At 38.0% G+C, this 18,230-nt stretch overlaps 1 protein-coding gene across 1 annotated transcript in view; it reads left to right on the top strand.

Moving 5' to 3' along the window:
- The window catches only part of LOC143887041 (uncharacterized), a 69,488-nt gene that overhangs the window by 15,437 nt on the left and 35,821 nt on the right, over window positions 1-18,230 (top strand). The window contains exons 3-5 of the mRNA XM_077391155.1: window positions 6,276-6,607; window positions 11,779-11,860; window positions 11,942-12,272. Of these exons, the coding sequence (XP_077247270.1) occupies window positions 6,276-6,607; window positions 11,779-11,860; window positions 11,942-12,272 (745 nt within the window). The remainder of the gene's footprint in view (window positions 1-6,275; window positions 6,608-11,778; window positions 11,861-11,941; window positions 12,273-18,230) is intronic.

The following is an 18,230-nucleotide window of genomic DNA, read 5'->3' as shown; positions in this document are numbered from 1 at the left end:
AGATCAGTTCAATTGAGAATAAGCTGAATGAGAAATCGTTTGCCGTAGAAGTTAATTTCTAGCTCAAATTGAACTGAACTGTGAAATTTAATCTTGCTACATTCAGTTTTGGTTTGAGTTGGAATGAGAACTTCCCAGGTTTACATTAGTTTACTGATATCTACAAGTAAGTCAAAGAAAATTTAGTTCCAAATGAAGTGAGACAGAGGGCTGAAGTATTAAGAGCAGCCAAAAGCTCACTCTACATCAGACTTGGTATCAGAGCTTCCACTTTACGTAGCTCTACATCAAAATTGATATCAGAGCTGCCTTCCTAGAGCAAGGCTTCAGGTCATTGATAGCTCTACATCACTATCTTCACATATTGGTCATTGCTTCTAGATTGATCACCCTCAACGTCATTTTGAGGGTTTATACCTCCGTAGCTAAAGCTGCTCCGGTCTTTAAAACTGAGCGGTCTGTAGTGTTTTGGATTGTTTGATCAGGTTCTTTACATCAACAAAAGAATAGAAAATAACACGATGTTTTGGGTGTCTGACACATTTGTTACATGGTTGACAAATCAACAATGAGAGATGCTCAGTGTTTCTGTAACATACTTTATATGATTTCTCAAATGATCATATTAATATCATAATAAGATAGGCGCCTACCGCTCAATGTTTTTGATCAAGTTTTTTCCAATCTGTTTATATATCTACTTTATAATTGATTTGAAATGTTTTTCTTATTAGATCAACTCATTGGATTCAATCCCATGGATTCATTCACGGAGCTTTGACAGTGGTGAATACTTCATAGGGATTGAATAAGGGGATGAGAAGAGACATGGAAGTAATTTACATAACTTAAGCTTACTTAAAGTGGTTAAGAAGTAACAACTAGGGGTATAGTGTCATAGAGAACTTGCTTCTAGGAGTTACCTTAGTATTGCTTGAGGATGTTGAGTTAGTCGAATAGACCCAACCACCTTTCAAAAAAAAAAAAAGTCCAATAGACCCAATCCTCTTGTTCATTCTCATGGTTTTTATAAATCTGGTTATTAGGAGCCATAGTTAGCTAACCCTAATCCTAGAAGCAAGGAGAAAGAACATGTTTTGGAGCTCAAGCATAGGGGAGAAGCAAGAGTAGCATGTGAGCATCTATTGATCATTCTACTGGGTCTTAAATCTTTTCCAAACAGGCATAAAAACTTTGATCGAGCTCAGTTCAACACATGAATTCGAAGTTTCGAACAATGATACGAGAAATAAACCTTTAAAGATCAATTTAATAAAAAGTATTCTTTTTCCATTCTAGTGTTTGAACACATCCTAACATTTGAAGTTGGATTTTGAGTTTGGTGATGTACCATATGGGATTTGAGTTCTAGCAACATAAATTATGCAACAAGTAGCTTGGAAAATCAATTTAGATTCTTTGGATCAAAGAATGAAATCTAAATAACCAGCGCAATTGTGATTCCATGAAATATGACATAGCTCCCAATTGAGCCATTTTGAACACACATTTGATGTATATAAATGTGGCTAAATATGCAATTCCATGCTTATTTGAAAAAGGGAAGATGTGATCCTAGCAAACCAAGAAATAAAAACTGCAAGGAAGAACCAATGCAAATAGCTAAGGAAGCGATGCGTTCCTGATTAATCCAACTCATCATCTAAGGCATTGGCCGATGTGCGGATTTGAAGAAATACATTGGGCTTTTCCTTTTTAAAATCATGGATACATTTCATTAAGTTCGTAAATAATCAAGATATGATGATTGTCGAGTCGCCTTCCTCCTATTTTTGTTTTGCTTCTGATGGAATCAAGAATGATAAAGCCTTGCAAAAGATCCTTACTTTCAGCTTCGTTCGAGTTCGGAATACCAATATGCCTAGTGAACGCTGTGAGAATCTTGCCTTTATGATTTCTAAACACGCCTCCTATTCCAGCTGATCTGGGATTTCCAAGAAAACTCCTGTCAAAATTGACTTTGATGGTAATGGCAAGCAGAGGCTTCATACTTAAACGGATTTTACTACAAGACTTCTTATCATTTAAAACCTCATACCGGTATCGAATAGTAATTGTTACAAATTTGGTATACTTCTAAGCATCCAGACTCCAACTGATAATGTTGATCTTGATGGAGGAAATCAGGCTCTCATACTTTTCGTCTTCAAATATCCTACTATTTCATTGCTTCCATATATAGCAAGCAATAGCATATTGAGTCAAATTCCATAAGGTTTTCCCTTTATTTCCCACTTTACTGATTTTCTAACTGTTTAGAAGGTGAGGCCAAGTTCTAGGAATGACTTTTCCATTTCGAAACATCTTAGGATGCACCAAAATTTCTGGCATACTAGCAGTGGATGCATAGGTGGCTGGTGGATTCCTAACTTTGCTTGCACATGATACATTTATTTGGCTTCCTGAACATCTTTATCAAAATGTCAACAGTATTGATACTCAAACATATGCGTCTATATAAAATCGTTTACTGCAGGACAATTTTAAACTTCAGCCGAAACATTTCTATTTGACTGCCTATGGAAACCAAATCCACTTGGATTCGGAAAAATATAAGAATTTGCCAGAAATTTCAGGATTTCATTAATGTTTCAGACTTTCAGTTGAAATATGCGAAACGTGCAACTTCTCAGATAAAAAAAGCAAAGTTCTGTCGAAATGTTGACATTTCGATAGAAACCCTGACAGAAATCAACTCCACTTACAAAAAACAGAAGAATAACGACTTTCTTTTAAGATATTTCTAAGAAAAAGACAGAAAACATAAAGAAAACGAGTGGTGAGGATCTTACTCGGATTTCAGTTATGATTTCTTTCCGAAATGTTTCTGTGATTTTAAAAGATTTCGGCCAAAATTTCGTACCAAAACTGAAATGTTTCCGTTTCGCTAATCACCAAAACCGAAATTTAAAACCTTGTCCTAAGAGGAGCCGCAATTTTCCAAGCCATTCTTCTGAGATGAGGAGTGAGGTGTTTGAAGCGGAGATATCTGCAAAAGGACTTTGATGTGAAATCACCATGAGATTCCCAAACCCAGCACCCTCTGTCAGGTTTTTGGAAAATATATACGATCCAATGTGTCAATATGCTCTTGGAATTGCTGGTCTTCTTGGTCTTTAAAGTACTGATGGGAATTCCAATTCCATTCCCCTTGTTATTTTCCTTCATCATCTCTTCCACTTTACAGTACATATGCATAATATGTATAAAGATGGATATTTGTTGCATAAAGATTAGTTATCTTTCCAACAATCTTCCCTTAAATTGATCCTATTGCCTTTGTCGATGGAGAATCCGAGTCCTTTGTTAGATTGCTCCACTGTTGAGTTGATCGACTGGCACACAGCTGATCCCTTGCCTTTGGTAAGGCTTTTGGTGATCTAAGGATTCATGTAATTATCATATTTATCTTGAAAAACTTTCTCCATATCACATTCCTCTCTCTCTTTCTCTCTCCCAGTATCTACATAGCCACTTTCCAAGGAGTGATCTATTTATTTTTTAGATATTTCCAGTACCTAGACCTCCATTTTTTTGTTCCGCCCTATAGACCTCTTCCAAATTTAGTCAGTGTTTGTGCTTCTTAATTTATCCCTTACCGTCCTGTCGGAAGTGTCTCGAAATCCTTTCTATTATTCTTTCATAATGGTAGAAGGAATCTTGATTAGGGACATAAAATACACTGGAAGGTTGGCCAAAGTTGCTTCAGTCAGAGCGATCTAACCTCCAAAGGATAGGTAATTTTTGTCCCTTACAGGAAGTTTCCTTTCCATCCTGTCAACTATAATCGACCATAAGGACAAAAAAGGAACTCCAATAGTCAAAGGCAAGCCAAGAGATGTGGTTGGGAGCTTGTCCATTCCACATCCGAATTTCTCCGCCATAAAGGCCGTTCTGGAATTATCAACTTTTATGCTTATAAGGGAACTTTTAGACTAGTTGCTATTCAACCTTGATATGGCTTTACATCATTTTAAAGTATCTTTTATGTTCTTGAGATCTTGCACTTGATTGTCAGCAAAAAATAATAATTCCATCCGAATATTAGAGATGAGAAATATGTGGAGATAGTTCACCCATTTTAACACCTCTGAAAAGATCTTTCACGTCCACTTTTGAAATAACAGTTTGGTGTGCCATTGATGGACAACGAGAAGGAAGCAATTGATGTACACGCCTTAATACAAGATTTCCAAGAGAAACCAAAGCCCATTTTCCTTAAAATGTAATCTATGAAATTTTAAGCTTTCTCAAGGTCGATCTTGCACATCAACCCCTCTATTTTGCTATGATTCATGGAGGTCCAACATTTATGAGCAATCATAATGCATCTAAATCTGTTTGTCTCCAATAAATGCTACTTGGGGACGCTATACTCAACAGAGCTGATTTAGTCTAGTAACTATCACATCGAAAATAATTTTGTAAGGATCACTGACCAGGCTAATGGGACAATAGTCTTTTGTCTCCACCACTCCTTCCTGCTTTAGGATAAGAGCAATGAAGGTGGCATTTATGCTTTTGTTAAATAACTTAAATTTACCCGCCATGTAGAAATCCTCAAAAGCTCCCATCAATTCCTCCTTGATAGTCTCACAAAAGTCTAGGTAGAAAGCTATTGGAAATCGATCGAGACAGGTGCTTTGTCTCTAGGCATACATAATATAGCTGACCTCACTTCATTTCAATTTTTTTAGCATCTCTCTTTGTATATCAGTTTTGCTGATAATTCTAAATTCTCACAAACAAGTCTTCGCTAGTCTTGCGTAAACCTGATTGATATCCTTTTGATTTTCAATCAAGGAAGTACCAACCGTAACCGATAATATTTGATTTTTTGTTCTCCTGGCGTTCTCCATCTTGTGGAAGAAATCCATGTTTTTTTGTCTCCTTTTAACCTGGTGGTTCTAGATTTTGGCCTCAAGCTAACTTGCACCCAGTTGATTTTGTTCTCATATTCGGTTTTTTGCTTCGAGAGGAGTAGTTTTCTACCCTTCTTTCAGGGGTCACTCTTCATTAATATTATCTAACTGATCAATAGCTTTGAGAATGTCTTCCTTTTTGGAAATCCGTTTCAAATAACTGTCTTTATTCCGTTATTTGCTCATTCCTTTGATGAGTTTCAGTTTACTCATAAATTTATAGCTGCTCCAGCCTTCCTTGTGTTCTTTCTACCGAGCATCAACCACTACATAGAATCTTTGGACCTTTAGCCATACTAGATTGTATCTAAAGGGCTTAGGACCGGAGTTAGGGGGCTTCAGTTTAGTGGATGAGGGGACAATGATCCGAAATAGGACAAGGTAGAGGTAAGACCCGACTTAGGGAAGAGGTTCTTCCACTCTTTAGAGACCAAGGTTTTCAATTACGGTTTCGGTTTCAGTTTCCGTCACTACAGAAATGGAAACATTTCGGTTTCAGTTGGAAATTTTGGTGGAAATCCTATAAAATCAAGTAAACATATGGAGCAAATGATAGAATTTAAAAATGAAACTTCAGGAAATGCTAGAATAAGCACAAATATACACTTGGAGACCATCACATAAGCAAAGCTATCATCCATAATGGTTTAAAAATATCTAACACCTAGTAAAATGCACTGTCGCGCATGTATGGTAATTTAGTACCTACAAAATTTCACATGTAATTCATATAAATATTTGTACATAATACATGCACCACATTTTGCACGCAATTCTTACACATATAAACATGTAATGCATAGAATATAGTATACCGCTATTACAGTTCTGATTTAGGTTTATGCATTTCGGTCATTTCGGTCTTGGTTTCGGTGGGGATGGAAATGGAAATATTTCGGTCATTTTGTGCCAGTTTCGGTGGAAATTTAAAACCACGTTAGAGACAAAAAATCTGTCCAATTTAGTAATCAATGTCGGAGTTTGGTTGTTTGTCCATGTAAACTTGGCACCTGACACGGGGTCTCAATTAGATCATTATCATCGATGAATTTAGAAAACTTTCTCATACTAGTAGTGAACTTCACCCATTGCTCTTTTCATAGATGTTTCTCACCCGGTTTCTCTTCTAATGCACCATGAAGGTCCCCATCTTTCTCTTGTTCTTATTAGCGTTTTCTATTCAATGTGTTTTTGGGTACTTTGTTTTTCTTGTCCATATACATTTTGATTTTGTTAATGATGATTTTTGAATAACATATTAGGTATGGAACAATTCAATTGTTTTGGGCTGTATTTGCTAGTCTAGGCTATAACAATTCAATTGTTTTATAGTATATGGTTTATGCCAAGACGTTGCTGATCAAGACGAAAGACTTTTTGCTGGAGCGGAAGAGTTCTAGTTTTAGTGGAATCAAAACCATCTCTTGGTGGCTAACTAGAATTATTCTCCTTCAACAAAGGATTTTGGATGAGCGATCTTCTTCTTTATATGATCTTTTGCAAGTCTTGATAAGTGACATTCTACATCATTTTGGCAATTTGGATAGAGTAACGGGCTATTGGGGCACCAAGTTGTGCTATGGAGAAGCTTCAACTATTGTGTCATTGGCTCATTTGGAAGCAGGAGTAATAGAACTTACATATGGTCGAGTTGATCCTTCAAGGTGAGTTCCTTACTAATTTTTAAATTGTTGTGTATCACTATATGTCTACCAATGAAATTTTATTAGAAGTATTGTCTAGTAGAATTTTCCTTTCGTGATCCCTATATTGACTTGTTTATTGTATTATTGTAGATTATGACATATGATTTAAAACATTGTAATAATGTGTTTTGTTAATCTTCCATTACACCAACTACGTTTATGGTAAAGATACCATTACCTTCACTTTGTGCTTCGTAAAAATATGTTTTTGGTAGCTTTTATGAGGTGGATATGAAGGGTTACATCTTAGAATTTCGATAGATGTACGTTGTTTAATTTTTTCTCGCATGAAGATGGCTTATGTATATAGAAGAATTGATGGAGTCCATCATCTTATAGCCCCAGGAGTTTTATATAATGGGGTTTTTTTCATGGGTTTTATATGTTAAGGGATATTTTGAGTATTTCATTGTAAAGAATGTTTAGGTATTTTACTGTAAGTATGTTTAGTGACCAAAGTCATTAGTGTGGGCCCTCTTTGGGTTTTTGATTTAAGCAAATAATAATAGGAAAATGTTTGTGGTTGGAGTATTCCAACCGCATGGATGCAATTCAATTTTTGAGGTTGGTTATATTTTGTGCTTTTTCCTTAAAGAATGATTTAAAGTAATTATTATTTTTTATTTGAATCCTAACGGAGAAAGAAGAGTCTAGTTGAAACCGAAGTGTGTTGGTCACTGGGCTCCTCCTTTGATGGGGGTACTCAAGCTCAACTTTGATGGTTCCTACTCCGGCAATATGGGCTCTGCAGGTGTTGGTGGTGTGATTGAAGGTCATGAGGGTGATAGTTCTCAAGGAAAAAAATATTATGAAGGCGATGTTTGGATGACGTATATTGGTCCCATTGGCATCAAAGACTCAAATGAAGTAGATTCTCATGCTCTTTTTCAAGGTCTTTAGATTGGTTGTAGATCTGACATTCAACTCCTTAAAGATGGAGGGTGACTAACAATGTCACGAAGCATGTTTCTAGTAATTTTATATCTCCTTGGAGATTGCCCAAAATTTTCCTCGTAGTTCCATGTATCTTTTGGCCATGTTTGACTCTTTTAACATAGACTTTCTATAATGCTTGTCTTTCCTCTTTTTCTTTCTTTTTATATAAATATCTATCTTTAATTCTAAACTTGCTCCACCAAAAGTCTTATGGCTTCCCATGTAGATTTTTCCTCATTTTGTGGCACATCTATGTGCTCGGTGTTCACAAAAAATTATGCATGGGAAAGATACACAAATGAGCGTATTGATATAAAAAATTTCCCTCTTTCAATAAGAGGTTTAATGGCCATTAATTACATATCTTAATACAAATGCATCAGATTATTCTTCAGGTTTCCTAGCTAAAGCATTTTAGATGGCAAAAATGTTTTGAAAGATGGAGGGTAACTAACAATGTCACTAAGTATGTTTCTAGTAATTTTATATCTCCTTGGAGATTGCCCAAAGTTTTCCTTGTAGCTCCATTTATCTTTTGGCCATGTTTGACTCTTTTAACGCATACTTTCTATGATACTCGTCTTTCCTCTTTTTCTTTGTTTTTATATTAATATTTATCTTTAATTCTAAACTTGCTCCGCCAAAAGCCTTACGGCTTCAAAATCCTTATGGCTTCCCATGTAGATTTTTCCTCATTTTTTGGCACATCTATGTGCGAGGTGTTCACTAAAAATTATGCATTGGAAAGATACACACATGAGCGTATTGATATAAAAAATTTCCCTCTTTCAAGAAGAAAGAAGAGGTTTAATTAATTAGTTGAAACACTACTGACCATTAATTACATATCTTAATAGAGATGCATCTGATTATTCTTGAGGTTTTCTAGCTAAAGCATTTTAGAGGCAAAAATGTTATTGAAATTAATTATTAGTTATGGTTCTCCTAATCATGTATGTTTTGTAAATGCTTCTTTTGAGAGTCCTTAGAGTGGGACTCTTAGATTTATCAATAGTTTGGAAATTTGGATTCTTATAGCAATTCTCTTTACGCGTTGTAGGTGATCTTGATATCTAGGCTCTAACAAGAGACCTCTGAGAAGAGTGACTCTTGGATCTGTACAAATTCTTTTGGATTTTGAACTCTTACAAGAGTCCTCCAAAAGAGGAATTTGGATTTTGAACTCTTACAAGAGCTATAGAACCTCTTTAGGATTTTTTATTCTAAGAGTTTTAAATCTCTTGAATTTTGAACTTTAACTGGAGTTCTTTTCTAAGAGGGACTCTTGGAGTTGTATGTTGACATTTTCTTGAATTTTGAACTCGCACAAGAGCCCTCCCATAAGAGAGACTCTTAGAGCTGTATATTTTCTTGAATTTTGAACTCTTACTAGAAGCCCTTCTAGAAGGGGGACTCTTGTAGTTGTAATATATTTTTTTAAAATTTTGGAGTTTTACAACAAGATTCCTCTCGGCAGAGGGACTCTTAGAGTTGTAAAATCTTCTTCAATTTTGAACTCTTACAAGAGTGCTCCTAGAAGAGGAACTTTTAGAGCTATAAATTTTCTTTAATTTTGAACTCTTACAAGATCCCTTCTTGAAGAGGGACTCCTAGATTTGTACATGTTCCTGAAGTTTGAACTCTTACTATAGTCGTCCTAGAAGAGACTCGAGTTATAAAATCTTACACGAATCCTTCTAGAAGAGAACCCTTACTGTTGTATTTCCTTAAAGAAAATTTCCTATCTAATCAACCCTTAGGATTTTGAGGTCAATGGGTTAGATGACATGGAGATCAATTGGAACATTGAGCTGAACATCACCGGAAGAAACAATTCTGAAGATTAATCGAAGTTTAACTTTTACTTCTACTACTGTGATCATGCGTACATCCAAGGGTGTTATAGGTTGGAAGTTGATCGGCGTAATGAGAGCCATCTGAAATTGATGGAAGAATCTACCGAGGGGTTGATTGGGAAAGGGCTTTCAGATAAAATGGCAGAAGACGTTGGAGATCTTTTGGTGTAATGACTTTGAACCCTTGTTGTTAGAGTGGGATGCGAGTGCGAGAAAAGATACGGCAAGCGAAAACGGGAAGCGACGGGTTTAGAAAATAGAAAATGCGGGAAGCAAAAACTCTAAAGAAAGTATAGAGAATTTGTGGGAAGCGTCATTGAAAGTCAACACGAAATATGTAATAAGCCTCATTGGAAGTGAACAAGAAGTACGTAGAAAGAGTAAGATTGTAGAAGGTCAGGGAAGAAAGGTTAATATTGGTAAGGATTACAAGTAGAAAAGATGACTTCGTGACTAGTTGCTATTACAAATTTTAGGTATTCACAATTTCATATGTTTTATTCACACACACACACACACACATATTAAATGTTAAGTTTTTAGAAAAAGATCCGCATAAGTTTCATTTGAAATTTAAGATAAATTTTTAAGTTCTAAATACTCTTTTTAAAAAAAAAATATATGCTCCCTCAACATTATCAAAAATAGAAAATATTGTTTTAGTAAGAAATAATCACCAAAATATGGAGCGTACTCTTAATTATGAGGATACATGTAGGAAGCGTTGGGGAATCACGCTTCCCCTAAATTCGGGAAGTGCTCTTCCCTTTAATTTGGGAAGCAAGAAGAACTTAGCTTCCGAAGTGAGTTTTCGGGTAAGCAATCTTCCCATCCAACCAGGAAGTTTCTGGTAACTATGCTTTGAACTCTACTGATATGCTTCCATTGCTTTGTTAATATCATGACGTTGAAACTATACTGTGGGGTTGATTGGGAAAGGACTTTCAACTAAAATTGTGGGAGACGTGGAAGATCTGTTGCTGTGATTCTATACCGGGGGGTTGATTGGGAAAATACTTTCAGATAAAGTGGTGGGACCGGAAGACGTTGAAGATCTGTTGGTGTGATTAGTTTTAACTGTATAGGCTTCATAATCTTCTTTTGAAAGATGTCATAATTTGAAGATTAATTATCATTGACAAAACTCTTCTTCACTTCTTTGGAGGTGATCCTTCTTCTTGTAATTTGGTCTCCTTTTCTTCTTGAAATTCTTCTCTTCAATTCTTCCATGTTGAAACGTTTTGTATTTCATTGATAAAATCCTCTTTTCACGGTCTCTTCCCAATTTTTTTATATTAGAGGAGTCTTTTTCTCAGGATTCTTCTCTATTTCATTTGAAGGTTGTTTTTTTATCTTCTTGGTATAAGTGTCCTTCCTCTCCCAAAGGAAAAGATCATCTACTCCCTTGCAAAAACGAAAGGAATGAAAAGGCTTAAACAATTTTTACCTGAGTTTTCTTCTCTTTCTTCGCTACTTTTGAACCGTGTATCATCTCTTTTCTTTATTCTCTTGTCTCCTCTATTGATAAGGAAGCTTTTGAGGTAGTTGTGAGACTACTGCCACTTCGTCCACTACATGTTCTATTCAAAATGTTCCTTTCTTTTAGTAAGCTAGGTGAAGTTGTGCACTTCGCCCCTTTCTTTCCAAGACTGTCGTGGGATAAATGAGAAAGTGGAGTTTCTATCTTAACTAACTTCCCACTTTTTTTTTCAATCTCTGGATTTTATTTGAATGATTAAAAAACTTTTTTACCAATCTACCTTTAGGACTTCCCAATCCAAGAAGGATTCAAATTCTCATTCAGTTTCAATATTTGAAGAATCAGCTCTACAAGCAAAGACCTGAGTTCTGAACTCAATTTTTTTTTCTTAATTTTTATATAAAAATAAAATTTCCTCGTTGGCACTCAGTTTTTCCAATTGTTTTTCCTTTAATATCATATTTTAATATTTTCATGGACCAATAATTATACCATGCAGTTATTGTCTTTCCAATGAAAAATGCTAAGCAATGTAACTGGAATGATGTGGCATCTTGTTGGAACCATAGTTGTCATTGGCATTTTCATTTGCTAATAGTTGTTTCAACTGTTTGATGGTGTGATTTGGATTTGGATTGGTTGATATGATCCAAATTTTTATCTTTTGAACATTACATGAGGCTTCTAGTACTTCATCCTTGTCTTCAATTGCACTTTTATGCTTCATACCATTGAAGATCAAAGGCATAAGCCCAAAACTCAGGTCTTCCTTTTTCATTGATCTATTGAGATACCTTTTTGAACGGGAACATCTATTTTCCCTTTCTCTTGATCTATTGAGATACCTTTTTGTCCAGGCTATTTTTTAATGAAGCTGAAGAAGCATCTGGGCTGCAACTTTCCGTCACTGGTGTTCTTGGCTTTCGGACTGTTCACCAGGTCTTTTCTATTTGGATCCGTTATTTGAAAACTAGTTGGAATTATCTAGTTACTTACTCTGGGTCTGATTCTTTATTGTAGGCAGTGGCAAAGGCTCAGATGGTTCTTGTTGCAAACTCAAATGAGCAGAAAAATATCAGTAAAACCATCTCCAGTTCAAATCCTACACTCCGGGGATGTAATTCTACTGTTGGTGAAGATAAGATGGTTTCACATTCCCTTGAGCAATATAATGATTGTGAGATATTGATGACTCCAAAGCTGGTCGAAAATGGGAAAGATGCCGGAGTTGATCCAATTGTTATTCACAATGGTGGGGATGCTAAAATGTCTCTAGATGCAATACAACAGGCCGTGATCCTTGCACAATGCCTATTTATTAAAAAAAGTGGTCCAGATGATGAATTACAAAGTAGGCTGCTTGCCAACCTTCTATATTAAATGGATATCTCTCTACCAAAACTTTTCCTCTTATGCTTAGTATTTACAACATTCTGAACTACATGATTTTTATTCACTATATTGATTTTAGATTCTCGACTAGTACCGATACCATTATATTTTACTTGATATCTGTTGAAAGAAATTGTGTGGGGGAAATCTGTGTTTGCTTAGTATTTACAACATTCTCAACTTCTGCTTTTGTCACTATATTGATTTTAGGTTATCGACATATACCAAATACCAATATATTTTACTTGATGTCTGTTGAAAGAAATTGTGTGGGTATCCGCTGGTAGGTTCCGAGATGGAGGGGATTGGATATGGTGAAACTTGTTGGCCGGAGTTTCTACCAGGGGATTGGATATGCAAGGGTTGCTCCTATCATAATTTCCGATGGAGAAAGGAGTGTAGAAGATGTTCAAGAATCCAACCGGATCTACAAACAAATCGGCGGCGTGCGGGATGTCAGATAAGGAGGACTCACCTATTAAGAGTCCGGCTTCATATCGTTCAGAAGGAGGTGCTATGGACAAAAATGATATGGGGAGTCAGATAACGATTGAAATAGACAATCCACATGTTGAAAAGAGAAGTGCACTGCTCAAAATGTGCTTAATCGGAAAAATAAAGAAGAATGGGTGGAATCTAGACGATAACGGGCGTTGGGCGAAATGGTTTTGGGATTTACTAGAGTTAGGGGAACCATTTATTATCAGCAATAATGAATTATTATTTGGTTTTGATTCTGTGGAACAAGCCAACAGTGTCTTTGATAGAGGTGCGGCTGCTTGTGGAGAGTTTCTTCTCTCATTAAGCCCGTGGCATCTGGCATATAAAACTGGAGCAAAGGCCATTTGGGTCCCCTTTTTTGGCATTCCATTGCATGCCTGGAATGTGGCAATGGTGAAAGCAATAGGGAGCTTATTCGGGACTGTATTAGAGGTGAAGATGGAAGGTGATACCCCCCAAAGCTTGGAATATGCAAAATAAAAAATATTCACGTTGGAATGGGCCTTTCTCTGATCAGTGGTACGGCTGAAAGTTGCGAACCGATTCTTCTCGATTTGGTATTGCCGGGGAGTTTGGAGAAGATCCAAAGCTGACAACCAATTTCCCTACTCCTCTCTGGAATACTTACCCCTTCGAGATACCTGAGGCAAGGGAAGAAAATCTGACTTTTGAACTCGGGGTTGAGGCTGAATTACAACGGCAATCGGCAAGGATAGAGTCGCGTCCTGAATCGTCTGGACGATCGAAAATGAAAGGTCAGGATCATAGGAACTCTGATAATCCGACGATGGACAAAAGAAAAGACAAAGGAATAGAACCAATGGTCACGATCGACGAGAACCAATCCATAACCGTTAATTCAAATTTGAATTCCTCACGTGTCTTGGCGAAACCTCATTGGCGACCTTCCTGGCCTCCTGCCCACTGCCATGACGGGTACGCCTTGTCACTGACACCAGATAAGAACGGTAGGAATGGGTTTGCTTCTGTCTTAAGACGTGTAGAAAATGGAAAGACAGCTGTTCCCAACACTTCATCACGTGGCAAACCACTTATCGTGTCAATCGGGAAATTAATTCAAATGATCTCCATCGGGCTGTCGAAATGGATGGGCTAACAGCTGTCATACGGGAGAATCGGGATCATCATAACTCTCGGATGATGAAAAATCTACCGCCTAATTGTGAATATGGGGCGAAAAACTCTAATCGCCAGTTGGATGCCCTCATCGAGAATTCTCATCTTGTCTCTAACGATAAGATGAGATTTGGTATTCCTATTATTGCGACAGATGGACCCCCAGGGTGCACGTGCCCGCAATGTGGCGCCATCATGCCATGCCTCAAAATAGACCCAAAAAAAGAAAGACTCATGGATCGTGGCGTTTCTACCAGTGTAAAAAGGGTTTAGAGATGAACAAAGGGCTGGGAATTCTTTGAAGGCCTCTGGTCTTTCATCTCTAACCAAGCAAAAATGAAGTCTTGCATTACCGCAGGAGGTATAAAAAAATATAATAAAATGGACCTGGGATGGCGGAAGCAATTCGGATGGCTATGGGATGTATATGGAATTGATTGATCTGCTGTGGTCGAAAGCCCTTGTGTTTGCTGAAACTCAGTACAAAAAAGTGAAGTATCATGAGGGAAGGACCTCTACGAGCAAGTCGAGGAAGAATCAGTATGATGTCAATAGGGATGATATTGCCTCGGAATTTCTCGCGTTAAAATGGGGAAAATTGGGTCACTCGGATTCTAGCAAGAAAGCCGTGGTGGTCTGGGATGAAAGAGATGTGACGACCACCACATCCACAAACCCCAAAGATAAAGATGTCCCAAGGGTGGAGGAAATTGTGGAGTCTAAAAAGAAGAAGACAATGGCCTGTACGGAAGCAAGAAACGGCGGGTGTGAAATTGACGCAACTTTTGAGGATTCCGTGTTAAATCCATCGGAAGATACACTTAATGTGGAGCTTGCTGAAAATATAAACTCATGTATGATGTGTAGCCAGGTAGAAGAATCGGGTCCGGACAACTATGTGGAGGAAGAGTTTGGCGCCAAGACTGCAACGGGTGATGAATTAGAGAGGTCATTCAAGGATTATATCTTTAAGAAAATTCAAGACTGGGATGGTCCAGTGGCGTGAAAACAAAAAAGAAGGGGATGAAATGAAAGGAACTCAATTTTCTAAGGCAAGCGAGAGCTAAAGGTTTCTTTGGGAGAAAAAATTGATTGTCGAAATGAAGTTGATTCTGGAATATTTGGGGGTTGGGGACGGGAAGGAAGGAATTGGCTGTGAAGGATCTTTGCCGTAAAAGAAAACAGGATGTATTGGCGATTGTAGAATCGAAACTAATGGGCGTGACGGACAATATCATATATACAAAATTTGGGGATGTCAGGCATTGTGGCCGGAAATCAGAATGTGTGGCCAGGGGACATGGATACTGGGCGGAGCTTTCAATACAAGATGGCTGAAGGGGATGAAGTGTATTTATATCCGAGAGGTAATTGAGGAACCTTCGTTCTTCATTGCTCAAGATTTGTCTTGCCCTTGGATAGGTAGCCTACGCTTGAATCGAAGGTTTGAGGCTTTAAGTATCAGAGGGTATGGTATGTTGATGATGTAAGTCTCATATGTTGCGATCAGGGTACGCCCTGACCAGTTTTATTCAAGACTATGTAATGCCAGTTGGGACTTCTGGCCCCAATGTAATTTTCATAGTATTAATGAAAATATGTCGACTTTCAAAAAAAAAGAAAAAGAAATTGTGTGGGTGAAATCTATGTTTGCTTCTGTCAAAATACTTCATTTGCTGAGTTAATTATTTGATGATTAGTTTGTAAGAATAGTGCCACTAATTTTCTTCAACGATTGGAAAATTTGGTACTGGTTCTGACCTAGCCAACTGAAAGCCAAGTCATCTCCCCAGGGGTATAACTTTGCTCACTATCTAAGGGTTTTTTTTCCTTTTTCAAAAAATTTGAGATGAAGATTTTTTTTTTTCAAAAATTTGAGATAAAAAGGGTGATAAAAAAAAGCTCCCTCCCTAGGGCGTCGGCCTAGCACATCTTCCTCTCTCTCCCACATCTTCCTCTCTCTCGTCTCCCTCTCCCACTTTCTCTCTCCCTCTCTCGCTTGTTTCCCTCTGTTTCCTTCTCTCCAACCCTCTTTTTACCGTCTCTCCCATGGTTGGCAAAAGATGTGCCGCAGAGGCCGAATTGGGAACCGTGGAGGCCTGATCTGGAACATGGCTTTTCTGTGGCGGCTAGATCTAGGGCTGTGGAGGCAGGATCTAGGGCCGTAGAGGCTGGATTGGGAGCCGTGGAGGTCGGATATGAAGCCGTGGAGGCCGTGAAGCTGGATTTGGAGCCGGGGAAAACCGTGAAGGTTGCCTATGGCCATGAAAGGCCGTGGGGTGCTAGACCTGGAGTCGTGGAAGGCCAGCTTTAGGCGGTGTGAGGCCGTGGATTCCGGGGGTAATGGAAAGCTGGGGGCCATATATAGGGCGGAATGGCCGGAGCTGGGCTCGAGAAGGCTTTAGGCGGTGTGAGGCCGTAGAGGCCGTGGATTATTGGATCCGGGGGTAATGGAAAGCCGGGGGCCATATATAGGGCGGAATGGCCGGAGCTAGGCTCGAGAAGGCCGGATTTAATGGTGAAAGGGCCGGATCTAGTTAGGGTTGATAGAAAAAATGGATGGGGGAGTTGTTGGAGGCTATGGAAGGGGCCGATGTAAGGACAAGGGTGTTCAGATTCAAGGGAAAAGGAGGAGGTGTGATATGGAGGTAAGGGAGGTTGTGGATAGAGGCAATGAACCTTGTAGGGTTAAGGTTTGAAATAGGAGGAAGAGGAGGGGAGTTTTAGGGTTGTTAGGGTTTATTGGGGAAGGAGGTGGGGGAGTAGTATAGTCTTTAGGGTTACGGTCATGGTTTAAAATTTCGGTTTTGGTACCGGTTTCGAACCCCTGAAATTTCGAAATTTCGACCGAAATTCTGAAATTTTTGTCGAAATTTGGTAATAATTTAAAAAGCTTATTTAATTCATTTCGAAATTTCGGCTGAAATTTTTTAACATTTTTTTTAAAAATTGCATTTTCTCGAAAAGTCCGAAATTTCGCGGCTTTCGGTCGAAATTTAAAACCATGGTTACGGTTTAGGGTTAGGGCTAGGAGTATACTTTTGGATGGGATGATTTTTGGGTTACTGGAAGTAGGTTTTGGAGAAGATGGTGAAAGAATTTGATATATTTTTAATGGGGAGCCGTCGGTGTTTGGTGGTGGTTCGAGGTGGACGCCGCCGGAGATCGGATGATGATGTTGGGTGGTTGGCTATCATGCACGATTAGGCGCACACAATAGCTCTAGGCCTTTGAGCGAGATTTTTGAAAGTCGAATTTGCTAGCGGATTGCAGTGGAGAAATTGGTGTGACGTGGCATGTCATGATCTTGACTTGGGGTCCCACAATTGCTGGATTCGATTCAATAGAGGCTATTGGGTAATGTAAGGGGTAATGAGTTTTTCTTTTGGGCCAAGGAGAATGCTCCTGGGCCATTCATAATTTCATACTATGTAAATCTTGTAGGACTACTGGTCCCCATTGTAATTTTGCTGGTATGAATATATTTGTCAATTTTCAAAAAAAAAATTAAGATAAAGTTAAAAAATGGAAAATTGATGCCACACATAAGTTGGACGAAATAAGGTCACAAATCAATATCAAAGGAAGGCTCTGGCGGCAACAAAGAGAAAAGCAAGAAAGGATCAAAATAAGGTGTTTATTTAGAACTTATAATGATGTTAACATGATGTCAATGCGATATGATGATGATGTCAACAAGCAGGCTCATAGCGGTTCATTCAGCATAAAAGTTGGCTAGGCTGGTTTCTTTTTAGCAATGGAGAATTTATCTTTACCTTTCTGGAATTTCTAGAGGTTGGGTTTCCAAAAATGACTTGCTTCCCAAGCCACTAAGTCAAAATTGGGCAAAGAAGTGAAAGTTTCCGGTTACAATGCTGCTTTACAACAGGTTCGGGAAGACAACTAGGTAGGCTGATATTATCAAAGCTGGGAAAATAAGGAAATAGGTGAAGGGTTTTTGTCTACTTGGATGGCTTTAGGGTGTATGGAAATAGGGAACAGTTCAGGAAGACAGTAAGCACAGATCTGATGATTAATAGTGAATTTTCATTCTAAAACAAAATAGGCTTGGTAGGGGACTGTTATGACAGATCTTGGACTGTCAAATTGATCTGGACTGTTAGAACCTTTCAGGACTATTTTTACAAGCATGGGTAGATTTGAAAATTTCAGGACTGTAGGGACTGGATATGGATTCAAGAACAAGTTTAGGAGTGATAAGAGACTTTCAGGTAAAGGCGATTTTCTGCAGTTATAGAAGGTCTGAAAAATCACAGGT

The sequence above is a fragment of the Tasmannia lanceolata genome, unplaced genomic scaffold (assembly GCF_043159265.1).
Source record: "Tasmannia lanceolata isolate RefF3 unplaced genomic scaffold, GAP_Taslan_0.1 ptg000012l, whole genome shotgun sequence".
In the NCBI taxonomy this organism is placed as follows: domain Eukaryota; kingdom Viridiplantae; phylum Streptophyta; class Magnoliopsida; order Canellales; family Winteraceae; genus Tasmannia; species Tasmannia lanceolata.
This window is presented reverse-complemented; position numbering and strand designations above follow the sequence as displayed.